This window comes from Rhincodon typus, chromosome 7 (genome assembly GCF_021869965.1).
Source record: "Rhincodon typus isolate 14 chromosome 7, sRhiTyp1.1, whole genome shotgun sequence".
NCBI lineage: Eukaryota > Metazoa > Chordata > Chondrichthyes > Orectolobiformes > Rhincodontidae > Rhincodon > Rhincodon typus.
In genome coordinates this window covers 61,132,738-61,149,317 of record NC_063338.1, presented here as the reverse complement: position 1 = coordinate 61,149,317, position 16,580 = coordinate 61,132,738, and the positions used below count along the sequence as shown (strand labels likewise).

The 16,580-nt window shown below is 42.4% G+C and overlaps 1 protein-coding gene across 4 annotated transcripts in view; it reads left to right on the top strand.

Moving 5' to 3' along the window:
• The window catches only part of znf148 (zinc finger protein 148), a 138,378-nt gene that overhangs the window by 41,109 nt on the left and 80,689 nt on the right, over positions 1 to 16,580 (top strand). For all 4 annotated transcript variants that reach the window (XM_048599088.1, XM_048599087.1, XM_048599086.1 and 1 more), the window contains one exon: positions 15,432 to 16,580. In XM_048599088.1, the coding sequence (XP_048455045.1) occupies positions 15,432 to 16,580 (1,149 nt within the window). The remainder of the gene's footprint in view (positions 1 to 15,431) is intronic.

Sequence of the window (16,580 nt, the reverse complement as noted above, 5' to 3'; positions counted from 1 at the left end):
ATGTGAAAATTAAAGTCACCCATGATTCATATACTGCCATTTTTACATGCCATCATTGTCTCCTGATTTATTCTCTGTTCTACCATATTTCTAATGTTAGGGGGCTTGTAGACTACTCTTGCCAGTGACGTCTTCCCCTTTTAATTTCTTATCTTCACCCTCTTCTGCTTCAAGATTATGTCATACTATCATACTTATTCCATTCAGTGCTAACAATGCTACTCCACCACTTTTTCTTCCTGCCTGTCCTTTCAAAAAGTCACAAACCCCTGTGTATTTAGTTTCCAGCTTTCAACTCTTTGTAACCATATCTCTTTAATGGCTTTAAGATTATACCCATTAACCTGTATTTATGCCAATAATTCATTTATTTTGTTCTGAATACTACATGCAACCAAATGCGGAGCAACACTAATTTTGACTTTTCCTTTTTTTTCGCTTTGACCCTAAATGCTAATTTTTTTTATGTTTGTACACTATGTCCCTTCCTATCCCATTCTGGATATCATTATCCAAATAGTTGCCCTGAAACGTTGTCATATCTTCTTGTTTTGTCAGACTACATTTCTCCTGTCCGAAACCTTCACCCCATCAAATTAATTTAAAGATTTCTCTACAACCATAGTTATTCAATTCATCAGGACCCTGGTCTAGCACAGTTCAGAGATAAATTGAGTTGTTTCACCGCATTCCAACTTGTGATGGGGAAGATGTTAGACTCACTTAGGAAAAAAGTCAAGATAATAGGGAGGAGTCAGCATGATTCTGTGGAAAGGAAATCATGTTTAATCAATTTTGGAGTTCTTTGAAGGAGTAACATGTGCTATGCATAATATCCAGTAGCATTTGATAATGTCCACATTGAGTGAAATAGCTGAAAATAAAAGCTCATGTTGTAGGGGTAACTTATGACCATAGATAGAAAACTGGCTGGCTAGAAAGAAACAGAGTATGCATTATTGGGTCTTTGTCTGATTGGTAGGACCTGATAAGTTGAGTGTCTCAAGCGCCTATGCTGGAGCCTGAAGCTTTTACAGTTTATATCAACTTATATCAGTGATTCAGATCAGGGGTTGCTTAGAAAATCATTGATCAGGCAGAGACATTGTGAGAGGGAAATCATCTTTAACTATAAAGATATGAGAATACGGAGCATTCTTCAATAAGATCATGGCCATTTTGTTTATGTTTTGAATTCCACATTCCCATCCATCCCTTATAACCCTCAATTCCTTCACTGAACAAAAATCCATCTACCTCTGCCTTAAAGATATTCAGTGACTCCAGATCTGCTGCCTTCTGAGGCAGAGGGTTCCAAAGTTATAAAGTTCTCTGAAAGAAACAAGTTCTCATCGCTATCCTCTCATGAGGAAATGAGGATTTGAGTGTAGGAGTAGGGATGTCTTGCTGCAGTAATACAGTGCCTTCTAATTTTGAAACTGTGCCCCCTTGTTCTGGATTCATTGACAACATGAAATATCCTTTCCATGTCCAACTTGTCAGACCATTCAAGATCTTAAATAATCAAGTCACTCCTCATTCTTTTAAACTCCAGTGGAAATGAGCACAATCTTTCTAGCCTTTGCGTAAGACCATCTTCTCATCGAGATTTCAATCTAATAAATCTTCTCCGATCTATCTCCGGTTATTTACACACTTCTTTAAATAAAGAAACCAAAATTGTACACAGTATTCGAGATGCGGTCTTGTCAATGCCCTGTATAACTGAAGGATAGCATTCCTACTTTTATGATCAATTCCTCTCTGTAAAGAGTAACGTTCCATTAGTAGTCTTAAACACATCTAACCTTTTGTGACTCATACAGTAGTCTTGCCTACATCCCTTGGAGTTCTGCAGTTGTTCTCCATTTAAGAAATACACTGCTTTTTCCTTCTTACTGCCAAAGTGAGCAACTTCAAATTTTACCTCATTATACTGCCATTTGCCAGTTCTTTGCCCAATCAGGTAACTTACCTTTCTGTGTCTTCAACATCTTTACACCTACTTTACAACATAATTTCCTACTATCTTGAACTCATTTGCAAATTCAGCTCCCATGAATTTGTTCCCCTCCTCTCAGTAGTTGATATAAATCATAAAAAGCTGAGGCCCAGTACAAACCCATTCAAGATTCCACTTGTCACATTCTGCCAATCAGAAAAAAACACTTTATGCTTGCTGTCTGATTTGTGCTGGCAAGCCAGCCCTCAGACCATGCTAACATGTTGCCACAACACCATGAGCTCCTATTTTGCGCAATAAGCTTTCACGTGGCACCTTGTCGAATGCCTTGTGAAAATCTAAGCACATTATGTCTGCAGACTTCCCTCTGTCCAAAGTGCATGTTACTCCTTCAAAGAATTCCATGATACTGGTCAAATAGGATTTTCCCCATTAAAAGCCATGTTGGTTCTTCCTGATAGCATTCAGTTTTGCTAAGTGCCCAGCTATACCTCTTTAATGACCACTCCTAACACCCTCCCCATGACAGATGTCAAGTTAACTGGCCTATAGTTTCTTGTTTTCTCTCTCACCCCTTTTTCAAATAGAGCAATTATATTTGCTGCTTTCAAGTCATGGAACCTTCTCAGAATCTAGGGAATTTTGGAAATTTAACAACAATGCATCTACTGTTTCATTACCAACATTTTTTAAGATCCTAGGATGAAGTCCATCAGGACTCAGAGCTCCATCAATTTGCTCAGTGCTGCTTTCCTGAGAATTGTAATTTTACCAATTTCCTCTCTTGTGAGGAAATGAGGATTTAAGTATAGGAGTAGGGATGTCTTGCTGCAGTTATATAGGGCCTTGGTGAGACCATACCTTGAATATTGTGTGCAGTTTGGTCTGTTAGTGGTGCTCAGTGCACGGTGGCTCAGTGGTTAGCACTGCTGCCTCACAGCGCCAGGGTCCTGAGTTCGATTCCACCTCGGGCAAATATCTGTGTGGAGTTTGCACATACTCCCTGTGTCTGTGTGGGTTTCCTCCGGGTGCTCCGGTTTCCTCCCACAATCCAAAGATGTGCAGGCTAGGTGGATTGGCCATGCTAAATTGCCCATAGCATTCAGGGATGTGTAGATTAGGGGGATGGGTCTGGGTGGGATGCTCTGAGTTTCAGTGTGGACTTGTTGGGCCGAAGGGCCTGTTTCCACACTGTAGGGATTCTATGATGATAGTCTGAGGAAGGACATTCTTGCTATTGAGGGAGTCCAGCGAAGGTTCACCAGACTGATTCCTGGGATGGCAGGACTGACATATGGAGAAAGACTAGATCGACTGGGCTTGTACTTGCTGGAATTTAGAAGAATGAGGAGGGATCTCATAAAAACATAAAATCCTGATTGGACTGGACAGACAAGATGTGGGAAGAATGTTCCTGATGTTGATGAAATCCAGAACGAGGAGTCACAGTCTAAGAGTAAGGGGTAAGCCATTCAGGACTGAGATGAGGAATGATTTCTTCACTGAGAGTTGCGAACCTGTGGAAATCTCTACCACAGAAAACTGTTGGGGCGAGTTCGTTAGATATATTCAAGAAGGAGCTGGACTTAGCCCTTGCGGCTAAAGGGATCAATGAGTATGGAGGGAAAGCAGGAATGGGATACCGAAATTGCATAATCAGCCATGATCATATGGAATGGCCTACTCTTGCACCTGTTTTCTATGTTTCTATGATCATCATCAAGAGATGGCACGGTGACTCAGTGGTTAGCACTGGTGCCTCACAATGGGTTTGATTCCGTTCTCGGGTGACTGTCTGTGTGGAGTTTGCACGTTCTCCATGTGTCTGCATAGATTTCCTCCAGATGCTCCGGTTTCCTCCCACAGTCCAGAGATGTGCAGGTTAGGTGGATTGGTCTGGGTGTGATGCTTTTTGGAGGGTTCGTGTGGCCTTGATGGGCCGAATGGCCTGCTTCCACACTCTGGGGTTCTATGATTCTCCCTTGCACCACCTGATTTACAGCTATGCTGAAATGCTTTTTACATCTTCTCTAGTGAAGACAGGAGAAAATATTTGTTCCATTCATCCACCATCCTGACAATCTGCTGCTGACTTCCCCATCTCACTCTCTAGAGGGTGAGCGCTCGCTTTACTCCTTTTTTCTGTTTAAGTACCTGTGTAAACTATTACTATGTGCTTTTACATTTCTAGCTAACTTCCTCTCAACTAACTTTTCACTAATTTGTAGAATTTTTTTTCGGAAGTGAGAAATGTGGTGGGTAAAAGGGAACTTGTGCATGTGGTGTGCCTGAATTTCTAAAAGGCACTTGATAATGTGCCACCAAAAAAGGTCACTTCATAAAATAAGAGTTCCCGGTATAAGGAGTAACACTTAGTATGGTTAGCTAACCAGAAACAGAGAGTAAGGCTGAATGGGCCTTTTTCAGGTCGACATGCTTAACTAGTGGGGTTTCACAGCGATCAGTACTGGAACCTCAACTACTTACAATCTATATCAGTGGCTGGATGTGCAAATGGAATATATGTTGTCCAATTTGTTGTTGTTGAAAGGATTCAGAAAAGATTTACAAGGATGTTGCCGGAGTTGGAGGGTTTGAGCTATGGGGAGACGCTGAATAAGCTGGGGCTATTTTCCCTGGAGCGTCAGGGACTGACGGGTGATGTTACAGTGGTGTGTAAAATCATGAGGGTGAATAGACAAGTATTTTTTTCTGGGGTAGGGAAATCCAAAACTAGAGGGTATAAGTTTAAGGTGAAAGGGGAAAGATTCAAAAGGGACCTAAGGGACAACATTTTCGTGCAGAGGATGGTGTGTGTATGGAATGAGCTACCAGAGGAAGTGGTGGAGGTGGATACAATGACAACATTTTAAAAGGCATCAGGATGTGTATATGAATAGGATAGGTTTAGAGAGATATGGACCAAATGCTGGCAAATGGGACTAGGTCAGATTGGGATGTCTGTTCGGCGTGGATAAATTTGACTAAAGAGGCTGTTTCTGTGCTGTACAACTCTATGACGTCAAGACAGATGAGAAAGTAAGTTGTCAACAGGAAGTAGAGAGTCTGCAAAGGAATATAGCTAGGTTAAGTGGCTGGCTAGAATTTGGCAGATGGAATATAAAGTGGAAACATGTGAACTTGTCTACTTTGGCAGGATGAATAGAAAAGCAGTGTACTATTAAATAGAGAGAAATTGCAGAACTCTTGAGGTGCCTAGTACAAGAATCACAAAATATTCATTTGCAGGTACAACAAGCGACGAAAAGGCAAATTGAATGTTAAATTTGATAGCAAAGGTATGGATAAGAGGAGTAAGAAATTTTACTGCCCCCGTAGGTAGGAACATAGGAATTAGGAGTGGATTAGGCAATTCAGCCCTTTTGAGCCCACTCCACCATTCAACATGATCAAGGCTGAGCTTATCCTGGTCTCAACTCCACTTTTCTGCCTGCTCCCTGTAGCCCTTTATCCTACTTTTCATCATAAACATATCTGTTTCTTTCTTGAATATGTTGATTGATTCTGCCTCCTGTGCTGTCTGGGGTAGTGAGTTCCACAAATGGCCTTGGTGAAACCACATCTGGAATACTGTGTGGGTTTTGGTTTCCTTAGTTGCAAAGTACTATAATTGGTTTGGCAGCAGTTCAAAGAAGGTTCACTTGACTCGTTCCTGGGATAAAGAGTTTATCTATTTTAAAAAAGGGGGAACTATTCCTGCCTTTACCTGTTGAATGAGAGGTGATTTTATTGACACATATAGGATTTTGAGGGGACTTAACAGGATGGATTTGGAGAGGAGAAACAAGAACTTGATACAATGTAAGAATTAGAATCCTTGCTTTTAAGATGATGAGGGTAAATCTTTCCACCCAGAGTCTGGAATTTTTTTCCACAGAAACGTTGGAGGTTGAGTCATTAAAGTTTTTTTCAGGCAGGGTTAGATTTTGGAAAGACCAGTGAGTCAAGGGTTACAGGCAAATAGAAAAGTAAAGTTGTGACCATAGCTATGTCAGTTGTGACCTTATTGGGTGATAGCACTAATTTGAAGGACTGAATGGCCTGTTTCTGGTCCTAAGTCCTATATTTGGCTTTATCCCTCAATGTCCAAACAGATACAAGCTATAAATAACCCAAAGCTGACAGAGCCTCTTAGTTTCCAAGCATTAACCAATTGTGCCCGTTGGATATATCCTATTTAAATTTATAGAGGTAACTGAAAACAAATAATCTCAAGAAGCTCTACCCAACTCTATAGCAGTATGACACACACTACCTGAACCCCGGTTGGAATACAAAGTAGCTACCTTTAATTTCCAGAACTTTCCGTAATTCTGCAAAACCAGATGAATAACTTGACTCTTACTGGAATAACGACAGATGTCAAATCTCCTGCTCTTTAGCTAGGTAAGACCAACTACCAGGGTTCAGCCTTGTACTCCAACTCTGTCCAGTAAACACAGTCCATTTTTGAATTGTAATTATTTTGATCTATGTGATTTGCCATTGTCTACAGTTTACCAGAAGTTTACTGCTACTGACCCTACACTTAAAATTCAGTTTCCAAAATTAAAAAGCTATGCTTCTAACACAGATGAACTGTGACATTGGGCATATGTAAGGGTAATTACATACAGTGGTTTTGAAGGTTTTCTTGAGTTGGAAGAATGTGAACATTACTATAAAAGCAGGTTTGGCAGCATTTGAAAGAGCGAAACAGTTAATGTTTTGAGTACATTGTGACTTTTCTACAGAACATTGGTGTCTTGAGGAGTCAACTTTAGGATCATTGTTCCTCCATTAACTACAGTTCTTGTTTTCTATCCTTTGGTTCAATCTACCAGGTTCCTTTTATTTGTGTTTTAACTTTAGTAACAAGCTGCCTATGTAGCATGTTGACAAATGCATTTTGAGAAATCATGTGTCATTGATCTTTCAAAGTCTGTTTATAAGGTGCAAAACATTCAACAATTTGAATTAAGCATTTCAAATTAATGTGAAATAAACACAGAAAAAATTTGCTGCTGTAACTGTCAGATCATTTGAATTGAGCAAATTCAAGTTAATGTAAACTTCACGAAACAAGGGGTTCCCAAACTCTGTGTTGTGATACCTAGCGGGGTTACAGTTAGAGTTTGGGAATTTGAGCTCTGAGGAAACAATGGTAGCATGGAACTTGGACTGAATTTTGCCCACCATGAGGCCCATTTAAATGTTTTTTTTCTGTGAATGCGTGTGGCATAATTGGCTGCTCTAAGGCCGGATTGCTGCTGCAATCAGCCTGTAGAGGGGTGCATTTTTGATCTTTTTGAAGGCAAGCCTGTCAGTTTCCAGCCATCCATGTGTGTGTGCACGCGTGCTTATGTGCGCGTATACGTTTTACTCCAAAGTTGCATGAGATCTGGATTAAAATGGGATCATATTGGGAAGATGTTTGGGAAGCACATCACATTATTCCTTTTTTCTAACTTTCATCGTTACTTCGAAAAGATTTATTTTCATCTGTCCATAGGATGTGGGCATCACTGTCTAGGCCAGCTTTTGTTACCCATCCTTAATTGCCCTTGAGAAGCTGGTGTGAGCTGCTTTCTTGAACTGTTGCGGTCCTTGAAGTATAGATTGAAAGATTGTGGATTGATACCTTATATCTTCCCTTCTCTGCGTTCTGAATTGTTTATTATCAGGATTTGGTGGTATTCCAATTTTCTGCAGTTTTCTGTAGAATTGTTTCATCAGTTCTTTATGCCCTTTCATTTCCATGTCCTCTCTAAATTGTCAATGTATGCATATGACAGACAGGAAAAAAAATGTAATGATCATTCTGATGATTCATGCAGAGGTTTGGTCCATTAGGCATTCCCGTGTGCAAATCCATAGATCCCTGAAGGTAGCAATGCAGCCAATTAAGGTGGTTAAGAAGGTCTCTCCATGTTATAGGAAGAATGTGGAAAGCGAGGAAAGAATATACAGGTGGATTTTGTTTTCCTTGGAGCAGCAAGATAGGTCTTGATAGAGGTTAAGTGATATTGAGGCATATGAATGGGATGGATAGGAAAGCATATTTGCATTCATTAAGGGGTCAGTAATTGGGGGCATAGATTTGAGCTAAGAGGTAGAAGGTAAAGATGAGGGTTGGGGAGAAATCTTTTTACGCAGAGGGTGGTGAGAGTCTGGAACTCTCTGCCTGAAAGGATGGTTGAATGTAAAAATTTTGTAACATTTAAAGTATTTACTTAGGTTGCCATAGGCTCCAGGGCTGTGGGCTAAAAGTTGCAAAATAGAATTTGTGATTAGTGTAGTCAGATCTTTGCTGACCATCACAGATTGTATGGTCTCTTCATGTGTTGTAAGTATCAGTGAATTAACTGAGATCAATCCAGTTTCTTAGGAGTCACCTGGAAAAGCATCAAAAATCCACGCCACAAGAAATAGGGAGAACGAGAAATTCCTCTCCTAGCCACGTAAATGATTAAAACTTTTGAGGTGTTAACATTGATCCTGATTTACATTTGACTGCCTACCTTGTCTAGCCAGAGCAAGGTCCAAGTCTTGATTGCACCAAATACAGCAAATATTATTCATCATTTCAGCTGTCAGCTAGTTCCGCAGGTCCATTGTTCTCTGGGGGAAAAAAAGGTCCACTTAATATCCATTTTAGTCTATAACCCTGCATAACTTGTAAGCGTGATTTCCGGTGTACCCTAGTCTAGTCAGTTGAAATAAATGATGCACACATACATTATATTCTCTTAAAAAATAGGGACCCAGGCCCTTTACCTGGATTTGTAACAAAGGTGTTCTAAACCAGACATTCATCTTGTAGAGATAGTAGGAACTGCAGATGCTGGAGAATCCGAGACAACAAGGTGCAGAGCTGGATGAACACAGCAGGCCAAGCAGCATCATAGGAGCAGAAAGGCTGACGTTTCGGGCCTAGACCCTTCATCATCTTGTAGACTTGCTCAACACCCTTAACAAAGCCTCACTATTTCCTATCGTATGAGGAGATGTGGTTTTCCAACTGAAATCTAACCGAGTTCTCTTCTAAGAACAAAATTGGATGACAAAAGCAAAGTACTGCAAATGCTACAAATCAGAAATGTGAACAGAAACTGCTGGAAATATTCAGCAGGTCAGGCAACATCTGTAAGGAGAGAAATGGAGTCAGACCAATGTCCTTCATTGAGAGGGAGGCAATGGCCCAGTGGTATTATCACTGGACTGTTAATCTCGAGACCGGATAACATGCTGGGGATCCAGGTTCAAATCCCATCACAGCAGATGGTGGAATTTGAATCCAATAAAATATCTGGAATTAAGAATCTAATGTTGACCATGAATCCATTGTCGATTGTTGGAAAAACCCATCTGGTTCACTAATGTCCTTTAGGGAAGGAAACTGCCATCCTTACCTGGTCTGGCCTACATGTGACTCCAGACCCACAGCAATGTGGTTGACTCTTGACTGCCCTCTGGGCAATTAGGGATGGGCAGTAAATGCTGCCTGGTCAGCGATGTCCTCATTCCATAAATGAATAAAGGAAAAAAAAAATTAAGAGGAATGGCAATATAAATGCAGAATAAAACAGTTGTCTATTTCCTGTACCTAAGTCTTCATGGTATTGGTCTTGAATATTTGGTTATTGATTTGCTAAAATATTTACCACTGGCCTGACTGCATTTCTGTACAGGGATCAGGCATAGTTTTAGAGGTTGTGGGTTCAGACCTTACACCAGATGCTAGAGCACTTTAGTGAAGTACTGAGACAGTGCTCACTGTTAAAAATGCTGTCTTTTTGGTGTGAAGGATCAGGGGAAATTATGCTTGACAAATTTATTAGAGTTCTAAACTTCAATAAGTATAAGTGGGATAGATAAAGGGGAACCAATAGATGTAATGTATTTGGATTTCCAAAAAGCAAGCAAGAAGCTACTGCACCAAAGGCAACTTCATATATGAAACCCCGTGGTTTTGGGAATGGTATGTTATTGGGATGGGTAGAGGATTGGCTGCCTAATATAAGCCAGGAAGTTATGTTGAAGGTGTCATTTTTCAGGATGGCAATGTGTAACTAATGGAGTATCACAGGGATCAGTGCTGGTCCCACAGTTATTTATGTACTATCACCAAGTTTATAGAAGACTCAAAAATGGTGAGAAGGCAAATGTGCGGATAACACAGTCTGCAGTGTAACATAGACAGCTTGAGTGGGCAAAAAACCTGCCAGATTGAATCTAATGTGGGCAAATGTGGTTATGTAGTTTGGCAGGAAGAATAGAAGAGCTTAACATTTAAATGGGAAAGCACAGAGATGCAGGAGTTCTCATGCATGAAATACAAGTTCAGCAAGTGATGGGAAGGCAAATGAAAAACTGGCCTTTTTTCCAAAGGGCATGAAGTATAAAATAGAGAGGTCTCACTAAAACTATACAGGGCACTAGTCAGACCACTCAGAAATAGTAAGAGCTGTAGATGCTGGAGTCAAAGATAACACAGTGTGGAGCTGGAGGAACACAGCAGGCCAGGCAGCATCAGAGGAGCAGGAAAGTTGACATTTCAAGTCGGGAGGGGAAAGGGAGTTCAGAAATAAATAAAGAGAGGAGGGGTGGGGCTGGGGAAGGTAGGTGGGATGGTGATATGTGAGTGGTGGGGGTTGGTCAGTGAGGTGGGAGGGGTGGATAGATGGGCGAGAAGATGGACAGGTTGTGTCAGGTCACGGAGGCCGGGATGAGAGGGAGGGTTGGTCATGGGATGAGGCCGGGGGTGGGAGATTTTGAAATTGGTAAAATCGACATTTAGGCCATTGGGCTGTAGGCTTCCAAGGTGGAATATGAGGTGCTGCTCCTCTAGTTTGCGGGTGGCGTCATTGTGAAACTGGAGGAGGCCCAGGATGGACATGTCACCCACACAGTGGGAGGGGGAGTTAAAATGGTTTGCGACCGGAAGATACGCAGATGCTCTACAAAATGCTCTCTGAGCCTCCGCTTGGTCTCACCGATGCAGAGGAGGCCACGTCGGGAGCAGTGGATGCAGTAGACCACATTGACAGATATGCAGGTGAAACCCTGTCTAATGTGGAAGGTTTGTTTTGTGCCTTGAATGGAGGTGAGGGGGGAGGTGTAAGGGCAGGTGTAGCACTTCCTGTGGTTGCAGGGAAAGGTGCCGGAGGTGGTGGGGTTAGTGGGGACTGTGGAGCAGACGAGGGAGTTGCAGAGAGAACGGTCCCTATGAACGGCAGATAGGGCTGGGGAGGGAAATGTATCTTTGGTTGTGGGATCAGATTGTAGGTGGTGGAAGTGGCGGAGAATGATAAGTTGGATATGGAGTTAGTGAGGTGATATGTGAGAACAAGGGGGATTCTGTCCTTATTTTTGTTGGGGGGGGAGGGGATGTGAGGGCAGAGGTGCAGGTAACGCAAGAGATGTGGTTGAGGGCATTTTCGATCACCGGAGGGGGTAAGTTGCGGTCATTGAAATAGGAGGACATCTGGGATGTGCAGGAGTGGAACGCCCCATCTTGGGAGCAGATGCAGCGATGGTGGAGGAATTGGGAGTAGGGGATCGCATTCTTGCAGGATGGTGGGTCAGAGGAGGTGTAGTCTTGGTAGCTGTGGGAGTCGGTGGGCTTGAAATAGATGTTGGTTTTGAGGCAGTTACCAGAGTTGGAGACAGAGAGGTCCAGAAAGGAGAGAGGTATCAGAGACGGTCCGGGTGAACTTGAGGTTGGGGTGAAAGGTGATAGTAAAGTTGATGAACTGTTCAAGCTCCTCATGGGAGTACAAAGCAGCGCCAATACAGTCATAATGTAGCGGAGGAAGAGGTAGGGGATAGTGCCAGTGTAGCAACGGAAAAGGGACAGTTCCACATATCCAGTGAAGAGGCAGGCATAGCTTGGGCCCATGGCCACCCCCTTAGTCTGTAGGAAGTGGGAGCAGTTAAAGGAGAAGTTGTTTAGGGTAAGGATAAGTTCAGTTAAGTGGATGAGGGTGTCGGTGGAGGGGGACTGGTTGGGCCTGCGGGACAGGAAGAAGGGGAGGGCTTTTAGGCCATGCGCGTGGGGGATACAAGTGTACACGGATTGTCCATAGTGAAGATGAGGTGTTGGGGGCCAGGGAATTGGAAGTCTTGGAGGAGGTGCAGGGCAACCAATAGACGTAATTTATTTGGATTTCCAAAAAGCAAGCAAGGAGCTACTGCACCAAAGGCAACTTCATAAATGAGACCCCATGGTTTTGGGAATGGTATGTTATTGGGATGGATAGAGGATTGGCTATCTAACAGAAGACAGGAAGTTATGATGGGGGCGGGAGCGTGGAGAGAGAACAGAGTCAAGGTAAGCGGAGATAAGTTCAGTGGGTCAGGAGCAGGCAGAGACAATGGGTCAGCTGGGGCAGTCAGGTTTGTGGATTTTGGGAAGGAGATAGAAGCGGGTGGTGCGGAGTTGGGGAACAATGAGGTTGGAGGCTGTGGATGGGAGGTCACCTGAAATGATGAGATTGTGAACGGTTTGGGAGATGATGTTTTGGTGGTCAGGGGTGGGGTAATGATTGAGGAGGGCGGTAGGAACAGGTGTTGGAGAGTTGGTGCCTGGCCTTGGCTATGTAAAGGTCAGTGCGCCATACCACTACAGTGCTCCCCTTATTGGCGGGTTTGATGGTGAAGTTAGAGTTAGAGCAGAGAGCTGCATGTTCCGTGGGGGAGAAGTTGGAGGGAGTGAGAGTGCTGGAGTGGTTGAGGTGATCGATCTCGCGACAGCAGGTGGAGATGAAGAGGTCGAGGAAGGGTAAGAGGCCGTGGGGTGGTGTCCAGGAGGAGTGGGTGTGTTGGAGGCGGGAGAAAGGGTCTGTAGAGGGTGGGTTAGACTCATGGTTAAATAAATAGGTGCGGAGGCGGCAGAAAAAGTATTCGATATCCAAACGTTCAAATCCATTCAAGGCACAAAACAAAGCTTCCACATTAGACAGGGGTTCACGTGTACATCTGTCAACTTGGTCTACTGCCTCCGCTGCTCTCGATGTGGCCTCCACTACGTCGACGAGACCAAGCGGAGGCTTGGAGACCATTTTGTAGAGCGTCTGCACTCTGTTTGTGATGAATGACAACACCTTCTGGTCGTGAACCATTTTAACTCCCGCACCCCTCCCACTCCCTGAATGACATGTCCATCCTGGGCCTCCTCCAGTGTCACAATGATGCCACCTGCAAACTGGAGGAGCAGCACCTCATATTCTGCCTCGGGAGCCTCCAGCTTCAAAATCTGGATTTCAGCAGCTTCAAAATCTCCCCACCCCTGGCCTCATCCCATGTCCAACCCTCCCTCTCATCCCCGCCTGTTTGACCTAACACAACCTGTCTGTCTTCTGTCCCACCTATCTGCCCCGCCTATCCCACTGACCAATCCCCCCCACTCCCGACCTGCACTCACCTATCACCATCCCACCTACCTTCCCCAGCCCCACCCTTCTATTTATTTCAGAGCTCCCTTCCCCCTCCCCATTTCTGAAGAAGGGTCCCGACCCGAAATATCAGCTTTCCTGCTCCTCTGATGCTGCCTGGCTGGCTGTGTTCCTCCAGCTCCACACTAGTCCGATCATATCTGGAATACTGTGAACAATTTTGATCTCCTTATCTAAGGAAAGATTGGAGGCAGTCCAGAGATGGATCACGTGGTTGATTCTGGATATGGAGGATCTGTCTTGTAAGGAGAGGTTGAGTGGACTGTGTTTGTACTTATTGGAGTTTAGAAGAATGAGAGGTGTCTTTATTGAAACATAAGATTTGTAGGGACTTGACAGGAAAGATGGAGAGATGTTTCCCTGTGTCGCAGAGACTAAGACCTGAGAGCGTAATCTGAGTAATGGGGGTCGTGCAGTTAAAATAGAGATGAGGAGGAACCTTTTCTGTCTGAGGATAGTGAATTTACAGAGTGCTAAAGTGGCTGGGTTGTTAAATATATTCAAGACTGAGATAAACAGAATTTAATCAGTAAGGGAATTGAGAGTTGTGGGGAAAAGTCAGGCAAGTGGAATTAGCGATGTTCAGATCAGCCATGATTTCAGTGAATGGTAGCAGACTCACTGAGCTCAAATGCTGCTCAGCTGCCACGTTTTATGGTCACATCTGAGGAAACTTTGAATGGACTCTTCCTTGCTGTCCTACGCCCTCACAACCCTCACAAAAAAAACGATTGATGTAATTTGGAGAAGAGCAAAGAAAATCAGTCCCTGCCCAACAACTACCCATAACCAACACGAATAATAAAGAGATTATCTGGTCTAGTCTCCAATTGGCGTTTGTGGAATCCTGTATGTAAATCTGTTACTCCCTTTCCTTACATTGCTGTGCAGGAACTGCGCTGCTAGTTATGTTTCATGGTACTTCAGTTCCAAAGACATCCAAAAGACGCAAAAGGCACATTATGATTGATAGTCTTTTTGTTGCAAATTATAGCAGTAGCCAGAATAGATTAATGAATAATTGTCATGCTTAAGCTCTATCAAAGTGTAAATTGTGTTGCTTTATTTGCCACTATGACTAGCAACAACCTGTTTAATCACAGTTGGCAATTTGTACAGTGTTCACTTCGGTGGCCATGATTACATGTTTTCATTTCAAAGATATCTGAATTTGTGTAGCTTGATATCAGTTTGCAAAATACTAATTTAGTCAGATTTCCTAGGTAATTTTTATATCCCAGTTTAGCTGCTACAATTGCACAATGCTATAAAAGCTTGTTGCATGTTATTTTTTCTATAGAAATGCGGGAACCTTTATTTGTCAGATTGTGTTCTTCACTGACTTCTGTAATATTTAAGCACACGAACAGATCCTGCTGCTGCTTCGTGCTAACCATGGTTCAACCACTGAGCACCCCTGCTCATGCTGCATAAGTTGATGTTCCCTTTCCAGGTTTAATTTCTTGCATGTCAGTCCTGATGAGTGCAAGATGAATAGCTTTGACTTGATGCCTCTTTTCAACAATGTTCAAGTGCTATCAGTTACTAATACTGATATGTAAGCTTAGCGTTAGCTCAGTAAATATGTTTCCTCGTGCTTCAACATAATTTCTTTCTCACTCAGGTTGTTGCATTGAATATTTTATTGTAACAAATGAAATGTTACTTTCAGGAAATATTTTAAAACCAATACTTTTAGTTCAATCTTGGCATAACCAAGCTATCTAATTTATATCCGGTGTAGATGTTTCTTCCTGGTCGTCCTCTTTTGTCTACAGTGTGACTGATTTTACATGCAACAATCCACAATCAAACTAGTTATCATTGTATATCTGTAAACTGTGGTCTGTGACAATTTTTATATACAAGTAATTTTTGTGAGCTTTGTTTTTCCATAGCTGTTGGTGCCTGATGCTGAAAAAAATGAAACATGTAGAAAATGTACTTTTTTATGCATTTATAGAATTTAATGTTAATCAATGGATTTGATTCTAACATTGTGATTATTTCAGTATTTCTCCAGAACTGATCGTGTATTAAAACATAAACGCATGTGCCATGAAAATAGAGATAAAAAACTGAAGTGTGCATTGAAGATGGACGAATTGGGAGGAGAGGAGGAAGATCCAAGCATTTCCTTGCAACATAAAGATAATCCAGTACCACGGAAAAAGAAGCAAAAAGCAGCAGAAAAATCCAGGTCTTCTGTTCCTCTTGCTGATAAGGAGTGCACTGTAGAAAAATTAGACCAGAAAAAAGATGAAACTGAGAATGATTACTCATCACTGTATAACATTGCTTCAAAAGTGAAGGATGAATATATGGTGACTGAATATTCTGTTGAAATACCACATTCATCCAACAGTGGTGACCCTTTAGAAAGTACAGCTGGAGATATCCATCCACCAAAGTTGGTCATCAAGAAAGTCAGCAGTAAAAGAAGTCAGAAACTAGAGCTGGAACCAAGCCAGGCAATGTCTGCATTATCCACATATGAAGAAAATAAAGTTACTAAATATACGTATGAACTTATTGATAAACCAGGTCTGCTGGATTCTGAGGGAAACCATGACATTGATCAAGTAGATTCCTTACAGGAAGTTCCTAGTAAACCTGTGCATAGCAGTAACAATTATGATGATGCAATGCAGTTTCTAAAGAAGAAGCGCTATTTGCAAGCGGCAAGTAACAATAGTAGAGAGTATGCCCTGAATGTAGGCCAGATAGCATCACAGCCATCTGTGACTCAGGCTGCTGTGGCTAGTGTCATTGATGAAAGTACAGCAGCATCTATGTTGGACTCTCAATCATTAACTGTTGAAATAAAGAATAGTCATGACAAAAGTGGAATTCCTGATGAGGTACTGCAGACTCTGTTAGACCATTACACTCATAAGGCAAATGGACAGCATGAAATGACTTTTAGTGTGGCTGATACAGAGGTGGCATCGAGCATGTCAATAAACACTTCAGATGTTGCTGAGGTTGCCCAGACTGAGAGAGCCAGTGCAAGTTCCCAATCAACATCTTCAGACAAAGCCAGTATGCTCCATGAATATTCAAAGTTTCTCCAGCAAGCTTTGGAAAGAACAAGTCAGAATGATGCCTATTTACCCAATCAGACCCTTACTTTTGGCACTGACAGTCCTACCCTTGCAAGT